General features: G+C 49.7%; 2 protein-coding genes across 2 annotated transcripts; both read right to left on the reverse strand.

Moving 5' to 3' along the window:
* Window positions 1-807: 807 nt before the first annotated feature.
* Window positions 808-2,599, reverse strand: INHBE (inhibin subunit beta E). The gene is made up of 2 exons (XM_033865636.2): window positions 2,072-2,599; window positions 808-1,821 (listed from the first exon to the last, which is right to left on the reverse strand). Exons 1-2 carry the CDS (start codon window positions 2,367-2,369, stop codon window positions 1,064-1,066), a joined length of 1,056 nt encoding a protein of 351 aa, XP_033721527.1. The 5' UTR covers window positions 2,370-2,599; the 3' UTR covers window positions 808-1,063.
* A 4,799-nt stretch (window positions 2,600-7,398) lies between these two features.
* On the reverse strand, window positions 7,399-16,213 carry INHBC (inhibin subunit beta C). The gene is made up of 2 exons (XM_004316354.3): window positions 15,901-16,213; window positions 7,399-8,144 (listed from the first exon to the last, which is right to left on the reverse strand). Exons 1-2 carry the CDS (start codon window positions 16,211-16,213, stop codon window positions 7,399-7,401), a joined length of 1,059 nt encoding a protein of 352 aa, XP_004316402.1.
* Between the last annotated feature and the right edge of the window lie 1,642 nt (window positions 16,214-17,855).

The raw sequence follows: 17,855 nt of genomic DNA on the forward strand, positions 1-17,855 counted from the left end.
GAGCGCATTGCTTTCTCCTCCCCACCCAGGACTCTAGATCAGCAATTCTCAAACAATTTGGCTTCAATGTCCCTTTACATTCTGAAAAATTACTGAGCTTTTGTTTATGTGATTTATATCAATTTACCATATTAGAAATTAAAACTGAAAAAAAAGTTTGTAACACAAGAATACACAAGCACACATCCCATTAACAAAGATGTCAGGAATGTGATGTAATCTCATGTCCTACAGTCTCTGGAAAACTCCACCGTAGGCTGTGGAGATATTGAAAATTAAAAAGGCATATAACATCTTAGTTTTATTATGAAAATAGTTTTGACTACATGAAAGGGTGTCAGAGACCTCCTGGAGGTTCCCAGGCCACACTCTGAGAACAATTGCTCTGGACCATCATCCCAGCCCTTCTTTATGACTCACACTTGTTGATTTTTTTTTCCTCATTTTTATTAGGAAAGTATAAACATTTGCCTCCCTGATGGGTCCTGCCCCCCCCCCCAAGAAAAACCAGAGAACTTTTCAGGCTCAGCACTCCTCTCTCTGGACTCCCATTTCCGGGGCTCTCCCAAACACCTCCCGTCAGCCCCTTTCCCAGCTCCCTCTTGAGCCTCCCTTCAAGCACTTCCACAGCCCTTACACTTGGCCAGCCTGTTTCCCCCCAATCCCAAGCCCAGTGGGCCCTTGGTCTGCTTCTTCCTTCCCTCACTTGAGGACTTTCCTCTGGAGAGACTAAGTGATTTTTCTCTGCCTTCTCCTTCCCACCCTCCCTCCCTCACCTCTGCCACCTTCTCAGATGGCTTAGGGTAGGAAATCATACTTTCTGGGTAGACTCCTTTAGAGGACACACTTTCCCCATCTCCCCACACATCAACCAGCCTGGGATGTGCCAGAGTCTGGACAAGAAAGTGCCCATTTGGGTCCCAGAGGGGTCAACCCATTCATATTGCCAGGTGACCCACTGGATGAAGGTATGGGTCAGGAATCTGATGCCTCCAGACACAGATGCCCTTTGCCTAGGAACCCCTAGTTTGATGTCTTCACTCCAAACCCCCAGGTCCTCTCGCTAGCTGCAGCCACAGGCCTCTACCACCATATCTGGCACATCTGTCTTGACCACGTTGCCATCACGGTCAAGGTAGAGGAGAGAGAGAGGCCTTCGGGCAGTAGGGACACAACAGGAAGTACCCAAGGGCCAAGGGTTGTTGGCCTTGAGGAGGCTGAAGACAGCAGAATGGAAGGAGGCAGCAATGCCTGGGCTGCCAGCCAGGTGCGGGGGACACTGCCCACTGCAGTAATTCAGCTGGTACCCCTCAGGCTGCAGGATCCAGTCCCGCCATCCCAGTTCCTGGAAGTCTACATAATGGTCTCGCCTACAGCATAAGGGGGTCTCAGGCTCACAGCTGGGGGTCCTCCTCCTGGCCCGGCCTGCTCCAGGCTCTTTGGGCCGGGTCTTCAGCTCCAGGAAGGGCCGCTGCTCTCCCGCTGTGTCCAGGAGCTGCTGAGTTTGGGGGGCAGCTGTGCTGTTGCCTTCTAGCGGTCTGCAGTCCAGTTGGAGTTTCAAGACACCAGACTCCTCATGCCTCAAGCCACTAGAGGGCAGAGTCAGGGCGTGCCAGCCCGGGGCCGTCAGTTGGTGCTCAGCCAGGAGGACGTGGGACCCTCGGCGTCTCCTCCTAGGGCCCCATCGGAAAATCCTCAAGGAAAGAGTGCCAGGAAGGGTGGGAAGCACGTGCAGCCAGAGGCGAGCGTGGTACAGGTGGTGGGACCGAGGCGTGGACAGATAGAAGGTGAGCGTGGAGCTGCAGGTGGAGGCGGAGGAGTCTGCCGGGAAGATGGAGAAGGGACTGAGGACTGCAATCGGAGATGTGCTGTCCCCTGACGTTCCCGCAAGCCCTGCCAGCTGCTCCCCCTAGCTCCCACCTTTAGAGGAAGCAGGGACTCCGAGGCCAGTCCTGCTCCAACTCTTCCTCTTCCTCCTGTGCCGCGCTCCCTCTGCTTCTGCTGTCGCTGTCATTCTCCCCTCCCTTCTCCCTTTCCCCGCCTGCTCTCTGCCTGTCTCTCCCTCACCCACCTGTGATGGCAGCAAAGCTGATGACCTGCTCCCCATTCGCTGGAACCACACTTCCCCGCTGCAGTCTCCGGAGGGCTCTGGTCAGCGCTGCCTGGGGTAGAGGATGAGTTATTATGGGACGACCGGTCAGGTGTAGCCCTTCGAGGATCTGCTGCTTGGCTAGCTCAAGGACCAGAGCTCTTTCTGCTTGGGGTGCCAGTGTGGGGCCTCCACAGGAGGGACACACAGACCCTGCCCTCTGTGCCCACACCAGTGCCCACAGCAGCACCAGCTGGAGCTGGACATCAGAGAGTCCCATGCTCCTGGTGAATGGCCCTGGGTCAGTCGGGAGCCTCGGATGGCTGTAGCTCCTTCTGTTGAGTCTGGTTGCGTGGAGGCCAATGAGGGCACGGCGGCAGCAGACAGCAGTGCCACACCTACCCTTGGCCAAGGGTAGAGCCACCTGTCTTCTGTTGCCTGGGACTCAGGAAGGCAGACAGTGGACGCTCCGATGGGTAGCTGTGTTCAGTGTAGTCTGCCAGTTTGACCCTCACAGCTCATGTCTGGCTACTGACTGGGGCCTCTCTAGAGCCAGCAGCCTAGGGCTCCCTCACCTAGTGGTCAGCAGGCAGACCTACCCTCTGAGCCCCAGGATTGGCCAACTGTGCTGCCCATCAGGTCCCTGCAGGGGGTGGAGGTTCCCCCCTGGAGCTCAGGTTTCACCATCTGGCCCTGGTCACGGAGCTTGAGGCAGGGGTATGGGGGTGGGGGGGCTATGTGGACACGCATGATGCAAGAAGGAGGATGATTTCACATGCTCAGTCCCCAAGGTCTGGGGCTCGGGGGAGGGAACTCCATACGAGCAAGGTGGGAAGGGCAGTTTCCCCCATACCTACAGTCTGCCTAGCTTGCCCATCCACCACTGCTGCAGCAGTTTCCATGAGGCAGCTGGGAATCCCAGTGGTTATTTCTCTGGGCTGGAAGGTGAACTCTGGTCTTTTTATTTCTAGCAATGGGGCTGGGACAGTGGTGAGAGGCTGGGGGTGGGAGGAACGGAGTCCTCTTGCCCAGGCCAAGGTGGCAGTGCCACGGGGCACAGAAGTCACCCCCTGACCTTGCCTGTGCTGACCGCCCAGAGTCCAGTTGGACTGGAGCACAGTGTGGACGAGGGCTGGAGCATTGGTGTGTGGGGGGGAGTAGCATGTTACTGTGATGTCTGGGGAAACCTAGAGAGGTGGGGGTAGTGGTGATGCAATCTTACAGCAGGGCAGAGTCCATCAAGGATGGCAGAGGGGCATGGGAGTTGGAAGGGCCTGTCCCCAGCTGCTGGTTCTCTTTCAGGGCACTGTAAGAACTGCCCAGATTTGGGATATCCTAGAAGTGCTGCCAGCCTCTGTTCATGGTGGTGGGAAATGGAAGGTTTATGGACTTTTTCTTTTTAATTAATTAATTTATTTTTGGCTGCATTAGGTCTTCATTGCTGCGTGAGGAGGCTACTCTTCATTGCAGTGCACGGGCTTCCCATTGCGGTGGCTTCTCTTGTCGCCAAGCACGGGCTCTAGGCACGCGGGCTTCGTAGTTGTGGCGCACGGGCTTAGATGCTCGGCGGCATGTGGCATCTTCCCGGACCAGGGATTGAACCCGTGTCCCCTGCACTGGCAGGCAGATTCTCAACCACCGTGCCACCAGGAAGCCCAGGTTTATGGACTTTTAAGAACAAAGCATGACCAGTACAGCAACCTTAGTCCCAGCACCAGCCCTCCTTACCACACTGCTCGCTGGCTTTAAATGGCCTAACCAAGGCCTCATGCCAGCCTTTCTCCCTGTGCTCAAGTCTCTTCAAGAAGCTGGGAGGAAGTGAGTGTGATTTGGAAATGTGCCCCTATTCCAATTTATTAGTCTCCCCACTATTCAGCCAGTGGGGGCTGTCAAGAGAGACTGCTAGATCTGGCACAGGGGGAGAGGTGGTGCCTTGTGGGCTAGGGCTCAGTACCACCAGTGTCCACCATGTGGCAGTGCTGAGCCACTGGACAGCAGCAGGCTTGGCGCTGACCAGCTTCCCAGGGAAGGGGCTGCTCTGGGGAGTGGAGAGATTCAGAGCACTTCCCAACCTCTTACTCTGGGGACCCTGCCTCTACACCAGAAGACGGAGAAGCTGGTCCCTCAGCTCTCTCCCCTCGCCACTGCTGGAGAGCAGAAGCTGTCGTCAGGACCACATCACTGCTAACTTCGATTTGGTTTTGGATCTCATCACTGCTGACACGTGGCAATGGAGCGTGGTGATGGGTGCCAGGCTCTTCCTAGAAACTTAGGGCACCTGTGGTGGGGAGGGGGCCAATGAGACTTCTAGATGCTCCTCGCCACCCTAGGTCTTGAGTCATATTCAAGCCCATCTGTCCCGGGCTCTCCCCAGCTCCCTCTCTATCCTGAGTGACAGCCCTCTACCCCCTGGGGTCTGGACCACAGAACTGCAAAGCAGAGGTTTCTGCCCATGGTGTCTCAGAGGGCTTACTTGTGGGTGAGCCTGAGTCAAGCAAAGCAAGAGGAAGTGGCTGCAGGAGTCATTGACCCCATCTCTCCCCTTCCCTCTGTGTCAGATGCCCCCAATTTCCAGCTCTTCCTACCCTCTTTCTGCTGTGCCTGGCCTGCCCCTACCTCCCTACTGACACTTACGTCAGAACCCAGCTATAAATATGCTCTTAGCATCTTAGTCACTTTTCTCAAGAAGTGCTCCCAGGTTATAAATACCCCAGCCATCTGCCTCCCAGGCCCGCCCTACCACCAACCTGGTTGGGGGCTGGGGGGTAGCGACAGGCTTGAGGGTGGGTAAGGAAGTAGAATGAGGGTGGGTAAGGAAGTAGAAGGAGCCTGAGCGATTATCTTGCCCGAAAGAGAAAAGCCTGACCAAGTCTAGAGTTAGGGGCCAGGGAGCTCCGGAAGAAAAGGTTTGGAAGAAGACAATTCCACTCTTTCTCCTTTTTGTCAAAGACAGAGCCAAAAAGGAAAAGGAATAATACTGATCCTTCTAAATTTAGTTTATTTTAAAATTTGCTATTTTGTTCATCTTGTATTTTTTTGCATTGAGTTTGATTTTTTAAAATATTGCATTAAGATCCTATTTATCTTGACTGAGGAATTTTTTGGCATCCCCTTAAAATTCTGCCCCCAAGGCAAGAGCCTCGCTTCTCCTCACCTTAGTCTTGGCCCTGGGGACTGAAGCTATAGTTGGAGGGAGGGAGGTTAGATCTGGGGGACGGGTGGATTGGGGGTGGGAGACGGCGGTGGAAGGGGGAGGCAGAGCCACCAGAAGACTTCCTTAGATTCTCTGCTTAGATGAAGATTCCCTCAAGTCAAAGTTGGGATAACTTCCATGAGTTTGGGCCTGAAGCCCCACAGCTCAGATTTGCAGCCCCCCAGGAGGTCTCTTTCAGACTTTCTCCTTTTAGGGTTCCATTTCCAAGGACCTCAGACCTAGATAGGAGGGGGTTATACGCTGAGCAAACACTGACATCACGTTTCCCAAAGGACACATGGGTTTTGCGCAAATTCGGCCTTGGGCTGCAGACAATATTGACCCCATGGTTCAGGGCTGTCCAACCAAAGGGAGGAGATGGTGGGGGAAGAGGGCAAAGGTCTAGAGAGGACCCAGTCTCAGAGCAAATGCCCCCCTCTCCTCACCCCAGGCCTTCTTTTTCTTCTCCTTGTCCCACTCAAATGGCCCTTGGCCAGTTCCACCTTCCAGACAGGACTCCTGGCTGGAGCCCTGAGGGTGAGTGAAGGGAAGGCAGCCAGCTGGGAGCCATGCCTCTGCCTCCCCCCATGTGTGTGCCCTCAGGGTGTCACCTGCTTGCTGACTGAGCAGTGATCTGTCTCATTTCTTGGAGCGAGGACAGAGAGGGGAGGGGGCAGGTAAAACCCAGGTCTTTATTAGCCATAAGACAAGCAAAGATGGTTCTGGGAGGGAGGAGGGGGACTAAGAAAGAAGAGGAAGCAGCCTGGCGAAGGAAGAGTCATGATGTGTGGGATGGACGTAATAGCTCGGCCCTAAGGAGGCTGTGAGGAGAGAAAAGTGGGCAGGGCAGGCAGGCTCTGTGTCATCTGGGGTGTCAGTCAGGGTCCTGGCAGGACATAAAAGACCCACTCAGCTGTCTGTGTTTGCATCACTAAGAAGACTTAATGAAGGACTTCTTTACAGAGGTATGGGCAGGGTTAAGGGAACCAAGGAGGGATATTGAAGCACCCAGGGACCGGCAAGAAGGGAAAGCCATTATAAGCCCATAGCATGGAAGCAGTGAGATCAGAACTTAGGCAGAGCCGGAGCCATGGAGGGGGTGGGGAGCTAGACAGGAGCTGTAGGGACATGGACGCAGCCACAGTCACACAGAACCATGGAACCTAGGCAGAAGGAGGAGGAATAAGAAACACCCTGACCTCTGTCTCCTCCTATCCTTTGATCTTCTGCCTCTGTCTCCTCTTAGTCAAACTCAGCAGGAAGCCAGAGGCCAAGGGAACTCAGGAGTCAGACCCCAAGGGTACGGAGCAGGACGGAGAAGGACAAAGAGTGATGAGAGTGTGCCAAGAGAGCCTTTAGCAGCCCATTGGGCAAGTAAGAGGAAAAGGGCTCAAGACATGGAGAGGATCGAATGTTTGGTGAATCTAGGGAAGGGCCTCTCTGGAGATCCAGAAAAGCAGAGGAAGGGGCTGGGTCAACTCATCCTGGAGTGGGGGACATTGAGTAGAAGGGGCAGGGATGCATAGTGGGTTGTGGTCTGGATTAAAGTTGGGCTATGGAGGGCTTCCCTGGTGGCGCAGTGGTTGAGAGTCCGCCTGCCGGTGCAGGGGACACGGGTGTGTGCCCCGGTCCGGGAAGATCCCACATGGTGCGGAGCGGCTGGGCCCGTGAGCCATGGCCGATGAGCCAGCACGTCCGGAGACTGTGCTCCGCAACGGGAGAGGCCACAACATTGAGAGGCCCGCGTACCGCAAAAAAAAAAAAAAAAGTTGGGCTATGTGTATCTGTCTGGGAACCAGATGGCACTGCTCGTGGTTGGAGGTGGATGAGAGTCCCTAGGGTGGTGGTTGAGCACGTGGAGCTTGCTGGAGGGACTGTACTCTGGGAGAGGGGCTGGTCATTATGAAGATGGTACAGTGACTCTCCTTAGATGACAGTGCTTTGATGAAGATCTCCTCACGTCAAAGTTGGGATAATTCTCATAAGTTACTCAGGAAGAGGGAGTCCATCTTCTGGACAGAGGCAGTAACGGGGCCACCCCCTCCTCTCAAGGAAGAGCGCCTCCGTCAGGGCATGTTTGCCTACCCCACCTCGGGCTGCCGGTACCACACACAGACTAACTGCACCCACACGCCTCTACCACCATGTCAGGTATGTCAGTCTTGACAATGTTGCTGTTCCTGTCATAGTAGAGCAGAGACAGGGGGCGCCGGGCAGTGGGCACGCAGCATGACCCCCCTCCGGCAGTGCCCGCAGCGGTGTTGGCCTTGAGAAGATTGAGCACCGCGGTGTGAAAGGAGGCGGCAATGCCAGGCATGCCTGCCACGTGCAGCGGGCACTGCCCTGTGCAGAAGTTCATTGCGTAGCCCTCAGGCTGGATGATCCAGTCGTGCCAGCCAATCTCACGGAAGTCCACAAAGAACTCTTGTCGACAGCACATCCTGGACCTACCCTGGCAGTCGATGCCTCGCCGGCGAATGCGGTGCTTGCCCCCAACTCTTACACGGGCTGTCACAAAAGGCCTATGGGCAGCCCCACCCAGGATGACTGGGCTCCAGGCTACTTGGCCTTCAGGGACCAGCTCCAGGATCAGGTGCCCCTGACTGCAGGCAGCCTGAGCTTCAGGCCCCAGGAGGAGCTGGTGCCAACCACTGTCATCCACCTCCAGCAGGTGCTGAGTGGCCAAGGTGAGGTTGGTGCCACGTGGGCTGAGCACGAGGACCCTCACCTTCAAAGTCCACGTGGTATTGGGAGGGAGCTGCACAAAGAACATGAGGCTGGCCTGCTGGACCTCCAGGCCGCCAACAGTTCTATCAGAGGAGAAGTGGAAATCAAGACGAATCTGGTCGATGCTGGAGAGACCTGTGGATACAAGAAGCCCCAGTCAGTGTGGCTTTCTGAGTCAATTCTACCAACTACATATCTATTCTCAGCATGCTTGGATTCCCTTTGTTCTTTCTCGACCACACTGTTGGCATTAACTACCCCTTCCTTCTTAAAAATCTTTTCTCTCTTGGTTTCCATGACACAACTCTCATGATTCTTCCTTGATTTTCTTTGCTGGCTTTTCATTCTCTCACCATCCCTCCATCCCTCCAATGCAAGAGTTCTCCAGGGTCTGTCCTTGACCTTCATTTCCTTTTTTTTTTGCCGTGCAGCATGTAGGATCTTAGTTGCCCGGCCAGGGATAGAACCTGCGACCCCTGCGGTGGAAGCGAGGAGTCCTAACCACTGGACCGCCAGGGAAGTCCCGTTTCCTCTTACTCTACACTGAGAGGAGCTCTGACCCACACTCACAGTCAGCCAACACAAATTTTGTGCTGGTGATTCCCAAATCTGTATGTCCAGTCCAGATCATTTTGCACCTTGGGAATCACCAAGCTTCACGCCTAAACTTCTAACTGTTTAATGTTGCCACGTCCTGCCAGCATATTAAAATCAATTTATCCCAAGTAGAAATCATTATTTCCTCCCTATGTACCTCTCTTTCCGTTCTTAGAACTGGTGGCATCATTACCTTCCTTATCACCTTTAGAAACTCCCCACATCCAGTTCCTCATCACAGTGGTTCTAACGGCTATGCATTTCTTCCTGTACCAGTTACTGTTGCCCAGTTTCCCCTCTTCATCCCTCACCTGACCTATTGAAACACATTAACTGGGTTTCTGTTCCCTCCACTCCTGCTCTTGTCAGGATCACGAACACCTTCCACGTTGCCAAATCCAATGGTTTCATCTCTTTATGTTCGTCTTACCTGACCTCTAAGCAGGTAAGATGACACAGTTAACCATCCCTTCCTTCTAGAAATACTTCCTTCTCTTGGCTTTCATGACTCTGGCCACTCCATCTTGGTCTCTTTTGCTGACAGCTCCTCTTCCTCTGCCTGACCTCTAAATGTTGGAGGTCCTAAGCTCCCTTCTCTTCTCTATCTATACTCTTTCCCAGAAAGAACCCATCAATTCCCCTGGCTTTCAATTTCATCTATATGCTGATGACTCCCAGATATCTATATCCATGGCCCTGAGCCTAGGCTTGTGTATCCAGCTGCTGATCTGATATTCCACTTGGATATCCAATATCCAATATCTCAGACTTTTCGTGTTCAAAGAAGAACTCTAGATTTATCCCCTGCAACCCAAATCTGTTCCTTCTTCAATCTTCCCCTTCCCTGTAAATGCACTGCTCAAACCAAGTCTTGCTTGCTGTCATTCCCTTCTTTGAAATTATCTGCAGACCTGTCAACTCTATCTCCAGTTCATAATACAATTTCACTTATCCCCACCTCCTCTACCATACATTAGTTCAACCTGCAATCATCTTTTTCTTGAACTATGGCAATAGCTTGCCAAGTGGTCCACTCTTGCACCCAAAACCATTCTTCACATATCAGCCAGAGTGACCTCTTTTTTTTTTTTTTTTTGCTGTGCCTCATGGCCTGTCGGATCTTAGTTCCCCAACCAGGGATCGAACCCGTGCCCGCTGCGGTGGAAGCGCAGAGTCTTAACCACTGGACCGCCAGGGAGGTCCCAGAGTGATCTTTTTATAACATAAATCTGATCAGCTTAATCCTCTCAAGCTTAAAACCCTTCAAAGGCTCCCCATTGCTATTTGAATGGGAATAAAAGCTAAACCCCTTAACATAGGAAACACGTATGATTAGGCATTCTGCCATTTAATGACTATAGTCTACCTATACTGGCTTTTTTCTGTTCCTTGAACTCACCAAACATGGATCCACCTCATGGCCTTTGCACTTGCTATTTCCCCTGCCTAGAATATCTTTCCAAGCTCTTTGAATGACTGGCTCCTTTTTGGCATTCAGCGCAAATTCACCTCTTCAGAGAGGCTTCCCAGACTAACTTAGCTAAAGCAGCCTTCAACTCTACCCTCATGTCTTTAATACATTATCCTGCTTAATTGTCTTTATAGCCACTATCACTCTTTGTAATCATCTTGGTTTTTTGTTCATTTGCTTCTCCTCCCCTCCCCTTCTATCCCTCCCTGCTCCCAGCTAGAATGTAAACTCTATGAAGGTAGAGACTGTGCTTGTACGGTTTACCACTGTATCCCTAGTACCTAGTACATAATAGGCATTCAGTTAACATTTGGTGAGTGAATGGTCTTTCATTCTTTAATTCTTATATTACACTGATACAAGAATTATTTTCCAAAAAGGCTAGATCATAAAATTCATGGTTGCAAAAAACCTATTGATGAATAAAGCCAAACTCTTTTTTGGGGGGGGGCCTCTCACTGTTGTGGCCTCTCCCGTTGCAGAGCACAGGCTCTGGACGCACAGGCTCAGTGGCCATGGCTCACGGGCCCAGCCGCTCTGCACCATGTGGACCCGTGTCTGCCGCATTGGCAGGCGGACTCTCAACCACTGCGCCACCAGGGAAGCCCAAAGCTAAACTCTTTTAGGAGGCAATTAAATGCCATTATGCTTTGGCCTTAGCAACCCTTATTTATTTATTTATTTTAAGTAAAGGATGCTTTATTGTGGGAATGCCACTGATACTCTCATGGGCATAAAAGAGCAGAAAATAAAGTTCATCTAGACTTAGTGTGAATTGTAAGGTCTGGAATAAGGTTGCCCTTGACAGCTCCCAGAGCCAACAAAATCTCTCTCATCTCACTCTCCCTATGTAAGTCTACTCCATTCTTCCCTTTCTGTGGATCTACCTCTTTTGTTTCCCTGTCACCTTCCTCAGGTCCCAAAACGGTGGCCCTAGCTCCTGAGTCTACAGAACCTTTAACTTAGCTCTTCCTAGCTAAGTGAACTGATCTTTCAGTGTTCCAACTCCAAAATCCTAAAAGAAGAGTCTGATTGACCCAGCTAATCTTTTCTTGCTAGGTCACTAGCACCTAACATTTAGAACCTCATAAGTCACCCCAGTTATGGTAGGCAGACACAGGACCAGCAGGGGCTGTGATAGACCATTACAGTGTTGACCCCCAGGGAACAACACCTCCCAATATTCACGGTCTTGTGCAATCCCTTCCCATATTAATTCTGGGCTTGGCGTGTGACTTGATTTGGCCAATGAGATGTAAGCAAGCATGACGCAAGCAGAAACTTAGTAAGTACTTACACTTTGAGGTAGGAAAACTTTAATGCTTTAAAGAAACTTGGGCTAGACTACTGAATGATGAGAAGTCATATGGAGAGAGACTTCGGAGAGACAATCTTAGATGTTCTAGCCCCATCTGAGTTCCTAGCTGAACACAGTTGCTTGAATGAACTCAGTTACACCACATGGAGTGAGAGAACTGTCCAGAATAAGTCCAGTCGAATTACAAAATCACAGAAACTGTTGAATTTTTTTGTTTTAAGACTCAATGTTTGAGCTGATTTGCCATATTAATGGATAACTAAAACAGAAATTAGTAACAGAAGTGGGGTACTCCATAGCAAAGACCTAAAATATGTAGCATTGGCTTTGGGACTGGGTGACAGCCAGAGGATGGAAGGACAGCAGGGAGACTGTTAGTGAAGTCTGGAAGGACAGTGAGGAAATTGCTACTGGAAGCTGGACAATGGGAAACCTGTGTTATGTATTGGCTATTGTCTCTGGTAACTGGAAGCTAGAAATGGTAACTAACAGAATTGTGCATTTAGCTAAAGATATTTCCAGGCAGAATGCTGAAAGCGCCATTTGGTTTATTTTAGCTGCCTATGATAAGGCGTTTCAGGAGTGAGATGAACTAAAGAACGAACTGTTGAATTTTCAAGCAGAATTTAGAGAAAACATTTCCAATAGGACTTGCTAGATGGAACAATAAAATATTTTTTTTCATCCCTCAACTCTCTGTCTGGCAAAAAGTTTATCAAACTAAGAAATGGTCTCAGGGCAAAACCCAAATCCAGGGCACTGCCAGTAAAACATAGTTTCAGAGCGAAGATCAAAATAATAAAGGGGGAACTGTAAGACCCTTTGTTAAGATCTAACATCTTTGTTAAGATCTAAAATGTAAGATGTTCTGTAGACCCTCTCAACTAGACAGAGGGCTTCTAAGAATCTTAAGAGTGTTATCCCACTTGTAAGAGGATATCCTGACTTGTAACCTAAAGAGGAGGGTCTGTCTTGATAAGAGTGGAGTGCCTTTTGTCTGAGTAAGTAGACTGTAATTTATAATTTAGAAGGCTCAGAGTGTTAAAGAGAATTTTAATAGTGAAAGCGGCACCAGTTTGGACTAAAAGGGACAGAGATGATTCAAAATGAAAAGAAGTCTCCGGGCTCCCAACTTCTTTGGGCAGCATGCAGGCCGAGAAAACTACTTAGCCGCAAACACAGGTCATTTCCTATTTAAAAGGAAAGACATCTCAGAGGGTGGCACTAAGAGCTGAGAGAATGAATCTAGAAGTCTAGGGGAGCAATGGTAGGCTCTCCTTAAGAGGAGAGGAAAATCCTACCAGTGGGCAGAACCAGGCCCTAACCAAAGGAATCCTGGATTTGGGGTAGACTGAGATATGTGCCTGGCTGGATGTCAGAATTTTCATGGACCAGTGACTGCTCTGCGTCTCCCTTCCCCATCCGCCATTTGGAACAAAAGTATCTATTTATTCCGTCCCTGAATCAGCATTGTGTGTTAGGTATGTGGGAGGCAGATAACTTGAATTTGTAGGTCGTAGGCAGTGTTGTGTTGGTAAATATTTCACAACTGGATTCCAGAGGGGGAAAAAAAAAAGGCCCTGATTTGTAGAGTTTGCCAGTTTCTGCGGTATAAATTCTCCCATCCCGGCCAATTTCAAACTATCAATGTGATGCCATTGGATGCACAGTTGGGAGATGTTCACCATCAGCTCTCATGAGCCAGTATGAGCCAGTTTCAGGACACCATTGAAGGCTCCTACCCTAGTTTCCCCAGGGCCCCAAGCTCTCTCTCTTCATACCTCCAGCAAGAACAATTCTCAGATCTTTCTTTCACACGATGGTGGAGATGATAGCTTAAATTGGAATGAAAACTTCAAACTGAAATATTTAAATGTAAAAGATAGAATCCAGGCATCATTCTCACCTCCAAGTTCATTTCAGGTCACGCCCCCTGCAGCCTAAATGTTGTATTCATTCATTGATTAGCAAATATGTGGAAAGTATATAGACTTTGAAGTCAGAGAGAACTGTGTTTGAATTCTGCCCCTTGTAAGCTGTATGACCTTGACCATGTAAATTATCTTCGAGTCTCAGTTTCTGCATTCTTAAGATGGGAATGATAAAGTTTACTTTATGGAGTGATTGTAAGGATGAACTGAGAGGAGGCAGGTACACTAAATACCTGGTAACTGTTGTTACTGTCACAATGTGCCAGGAAACTGGGCTAAGTATCAGGGATACAAAGGTGAAAAAAAAAACCAACCAGGATTTTGGTGTTCACAGTCATTTGTCCACCTTGTGCTCATCCACTCCAGACTACTTTTTAACTCTAAATGCAGTCTGTTTCTTTACACTTTTACTCATGTTTTTCCATTTAGGATGTTGTTTACCATTTTCTACCCACTGAAGTCAAACTTACTCTACAATGCCAGCCAATTTGCAAACTTCTTCTGAAAGACTTCCCTGACTTACCAGGTCCCAGTGAATTACTTCTGGCCCATTAAGCACTTGTGTTCTCATCTAGCATTTATTTCACTCTGCCTTATATTCTAAGTAATTTATTCCCAGCAGCAACAACTAAACCCCTCATGGGCAGGAGCTGAGTTTTCTACTTTCAGTTCCCTCCCACCTTATCCTTTCTAAGTACATTACCTGTATTAGCTCACTTATTCTCTCAACTATCCTCTCATTATCTCTGTTTTGCAAATGAGAAAACTGACTATTGACAACCCAGGAAACATAGTAATAAGTGGCTGAGCAGGGAGTTGAGCCCAGTTTATCTGGCTCCAGAGTTTGTGTTCTTAATCATGAGCAGAAACCCCCCCCCTTTTTTTTTTTTTTTGCGGTACGCGGGCCTCTCACTGTTGTGGCCTCTCCCGTTGAGGAGCACAGGCTCCGGATGCACAGGCTCAGCGGCTATGGCTCACGGGCCCAGCCGCTCTGCGGCATGTGGGATCTTCCCGGACCCAGGCACGAACCCGTGTCCCCTGCATCGGCAGGCAGACTCTCAACCACTGCGCCACCAGGGAAGCCCAGAAACCCCCTTTTGAACTAGAATAGGGTCTCATCCATCACTGGGGGCTCTAGACATGGTCGAGCTGAACTACAGAATGGTTTAGCTGTTTATTGAGCATCTACTATGTTTGCAAGAGGCAAAGTGGTAGAGTGGTCAAGGTCATGGATTCCAGACCCAGGCTGTCTGGCTCTACCACCTACTGGTCATGTGACCTTGAGCTAGTTACTTAACCTCTTTGTGCCTCAGTTTCATCACCTCTAAAATGGGGTAACAATAGTATTTGCCTCACTGGCTTGTTGTGAGGCTCTCAAGGAGTTAGTATATTTAAAAGGCTTAGAACACAGTAAACACTATATAAGTGTTATCTATTTCTACTATACACTAGCCTCTGATGATAAGGTGAGGAATAAATGACAGTTCCTGACCTCAAGGGGTTGCATTCTATGGGAAGACAGACTTCATAGAAAACCTGGAAACAGGCAATTCCTTGACCATTATCCAGGTTCAGGGTGAGCATGTGGGGGCCACCAGAGAGTGAGCCCCTCACCTTCAGGTCAGGGTGGGTTTTTTCAGGATGGGAGTGTTAGATCTTGAAGGGAGTAGATGCTGACCAAGGGAAAGGGGCCAGGAATGGGAAAGGCCTTCTAAACCTAAGAGACAAGAACTTGCAAGAAGCTCAGAGGCCAGAGAGATCACTTGTTTGTGTTCTGGTTCTCAGATCCTGTCTCTGAATTCTGTCTCTTTTTTGGGGGGGCCGCGCCTCACAGCTTGTGGGATCTTAGTTCTCCGACTAGGGATTGAACCTGGCACTGCCCACGGCAGTGAGAGTGTGGAGTCCTAATGACTGGCCCACCAGGGAATTCCCCTGTCTCTGAATTCTTGATCTTCTTTCCAGCTGCCCACTAAATTCTCTAACCTCTCTGCCCTCTACGGAAGGAACTTTCTCATCTTTATCCTCTATCCTTTAAATACCTTTCTAAGTCCCATTTTGGCCCTGTTCTCACGCGGGAACCCGAGGTAATCAAGGCAAGAGGACAGGAGTAGGGTGGAGAGGTATTGTAATGCCAGTGTTTTACTTTTCTCCCTTTTGCCCAAACGATGTATCTGGGGGAGTGGGGTACAGAGAGGCTGGATCCCAGGGCCAGAGGGAGGACAGACTCTCTAGCTCCCAGACCCTGGTCCAAGCCCAGGAAGTGTCTGGGCTCACATCATAGTCTGTGGAAGTGTGTGGGCCTGCAGAGAGAGGAGCCATGGGAGATAGGGGCAGGCAGTCTCAAAAGAAATGAAACGTACCCACTTCACAGGTGCCCATTGGTCAAGTCTAAACTACAAAGAGAGAGCCTGGTGGTGGGGGTGTGGGGGGAGCCTGGGATTGGGAGATTACATGCTGTGGGAGGCAAGAGTTGGGATGGTTTTGGGGAGAAAGTCAGGCGTTAGACTGGGGAGGAAGTTTTTCCCTTCCTTAAGAGATCGGGTTTGGGGGAAGGTCTACAGACCAAGAACCCACCTGTCTCAGCAAAGCTGATGATCTCATACTCCTGTCCCCTGTCTGCTTCTGGAAGCGCCCCCTGTGGGGACCCATGGAGGCGCTGCAGCGCAGTCCTCAGAGCAGCTCGGGACACAGGCCGGCTCAGTGTCGGGCGCTGGCTGAGGTGCAGCTTGTCCAAGATGCTTCTCTTGGCCAGATTAAGAAGCAGCTCCCGCTGGCTCTCCAGGTCCAAGGCGGGCCCCCCACATGCCAGGCACTGACTGTCAGCTCTGGGAGTGGCCACTGCGTCTGGAGCCAGGAACAGGAAGGCCAGGAGCAATGAGGAGGTCATTGCTGGGGGAGGCCTTCCTTGAGCAACACAGTTGAGATAGAGCCGCAAACCCCGGGGCTCAGGGTCTCCACAGCTGTGGTCTCAGCTCCCTCCCAGCCGCCAGGGGCCCCGGAAGGAGAGTGTGTCCAGCTGGCATTACTCCTGGTTGCAGGATATAGAGCAGTCAAACATCCAACTTGAGAGATGAAGCCAGTTACAGGTAGAACTTGGCAGAAGCCATATAGTCAGTGAAACTACAGAGTGGGGGATGCGAGGGGAGGTTGGTTTGTTTGGGGAAAGAAATGTCCCTGGGCCAACTTTGGGAGATAGTGGGTTACCCATGTGAGCTTCCAGGCCTGGGAACAAAGGTTAGAGATGAAATTCCTCTTCAGATCAACAGCCTTGCTCGGAAGCCTGGCAGTGGGGGGTGGAGGTAGGGTGCGGAGATCAGAGGTTTTAAGATAGAATGTTAAAGAATGACTTTCAAACAAGAGGGGGGTCATTGGCAGGACACTTTCAGGTCATTGTCATGCAGGTTGTTGTTTTTTGTTTTTAATTTATTTTTGGCTGTGTTGGGTCTTCATTACTTGATTATGGGATGCTACCCCTAGGGGTGTTATATAATATACAGTATACGTACCATTTTACCTTTCTTTTTCTTTTCTTTTGGCCGCGCTGCGCGTCTTGCGGGACCTTCCCCTCGGCTTGTGGGATCTTAGTTCCTAGACCAGGCATTGAAACTGGGCCCTCGGCAGTGAAAGCGCAGAGTCGTAACCACCGGACCACCAGGGAATTCTCCATTTTTCCTTTCTAAAAGTTGAAATTTTCTGAATTCTGAAACATGCCTGGCCCTATGGATTTTTAATGTGTAATTATAGATCTGTAATGATTATCTGAGAGTTTTGAGATTTAAATAATTTTGTAAAGCGCTTTACGGTGGCTGGAACAGAGTTAAGTGGCTTAATAAAAGTATATTATTATTCTTGTTACATAGGTTTGTTTGCGGGCCAGAGTACCCTCACCTCTAGATGTGCTGAAGAAATTCTGCCAATATTTGCCCTTCTGGACTCTCCTTTCTTAGAGGCCATGCCCCCAATCACCATCTGTAGTGCAGTTACTTAAGTCATCTCTGCTGCTTACCACTATATTCCTAGCATTGCACATAGGACCTACAATATAATATAGGTGTTTAAAACATATTTATTGAGTGAATAAGTTCTAGAATACAGGCTTACAGGCTGGTTATAAGAAGTTACACTCAAGTCACCTTGATTGTATTTTTGTGTGTCACAGTTTCTTAGCTCTCTTCAACAAGGGCTGATCTTTTTTCTTTTTTTCTGCCGAGTGGCATGTGGGATCTTAGTTCCCCAATGAGGGATCGAACCAGAGCCCCCTGCATTGGAAGCACAGAGTCTTAACCACTGGACCGCCAGGGAAGCCCGTCTTTTTTTTTAAGCACTGTGATAGAAGTAGATTTATTATTCAGTTTCTAGTATAAATTTATTTATTTATAACATAAGGGTTTTATTGAGATATAATTCACAGAACATAAAATTCACCCTTTAGAGTATATAATTCAGCGGTTTTTAGTACATTCACAGAGTTGTGCAACCATCACCACTAAGAATATTTTCATGATCCCCAAAAGAAACCCTGTACCTAT

Source organism: Tursiops truncatus, chromosome 11, assembly GCF_011762595.2.
Source record: "Tursiops truncatus isolate mTurTru1 chromosome 11, mTurTru1.mat.Y, whole genome shotgun sequence".
In the NCBI taxonomy this organism is placed as follows: domain Eukaryota; kingdom Metazoa; phylum Chordata; class Mammalia; order Artiodactyla; family Delphinidae; genus Tursiops; species Tursiops truncatus.

Bases quoted from the DNA above. Each gene is read 5' to 3' on its own strand.
- INHBE (XM_033865636.2), bottom strand. From the start codon at position 2,369: ATGGGACTCTCTGATGTCCAGCTCCAGCTGGTGCTGCTGTGGGCACTG. The intron at 1,822-2,071 runs GTGGGTGAGGGA...TCTTCCCGGCAG, and splicing joins CAGCTTTGCTGCCATCACAG to ACTCCTCCGCCTCCACCTGC.
- INHBC (XM_004316354.3), bottom strand. From the start codon at position 16,213: ATGACCTCCTCATTGCTCCTGGCCTTCCTGTTCCTGGCTCCAGACGCA. The intron at 8,145-15,900 runs GTGGGTTCTTGG...TTGTATCCACAG, and splicing joins CATCAGCTTTGCTGAGACAG to GTCTCTCCAGCATCGACCAG.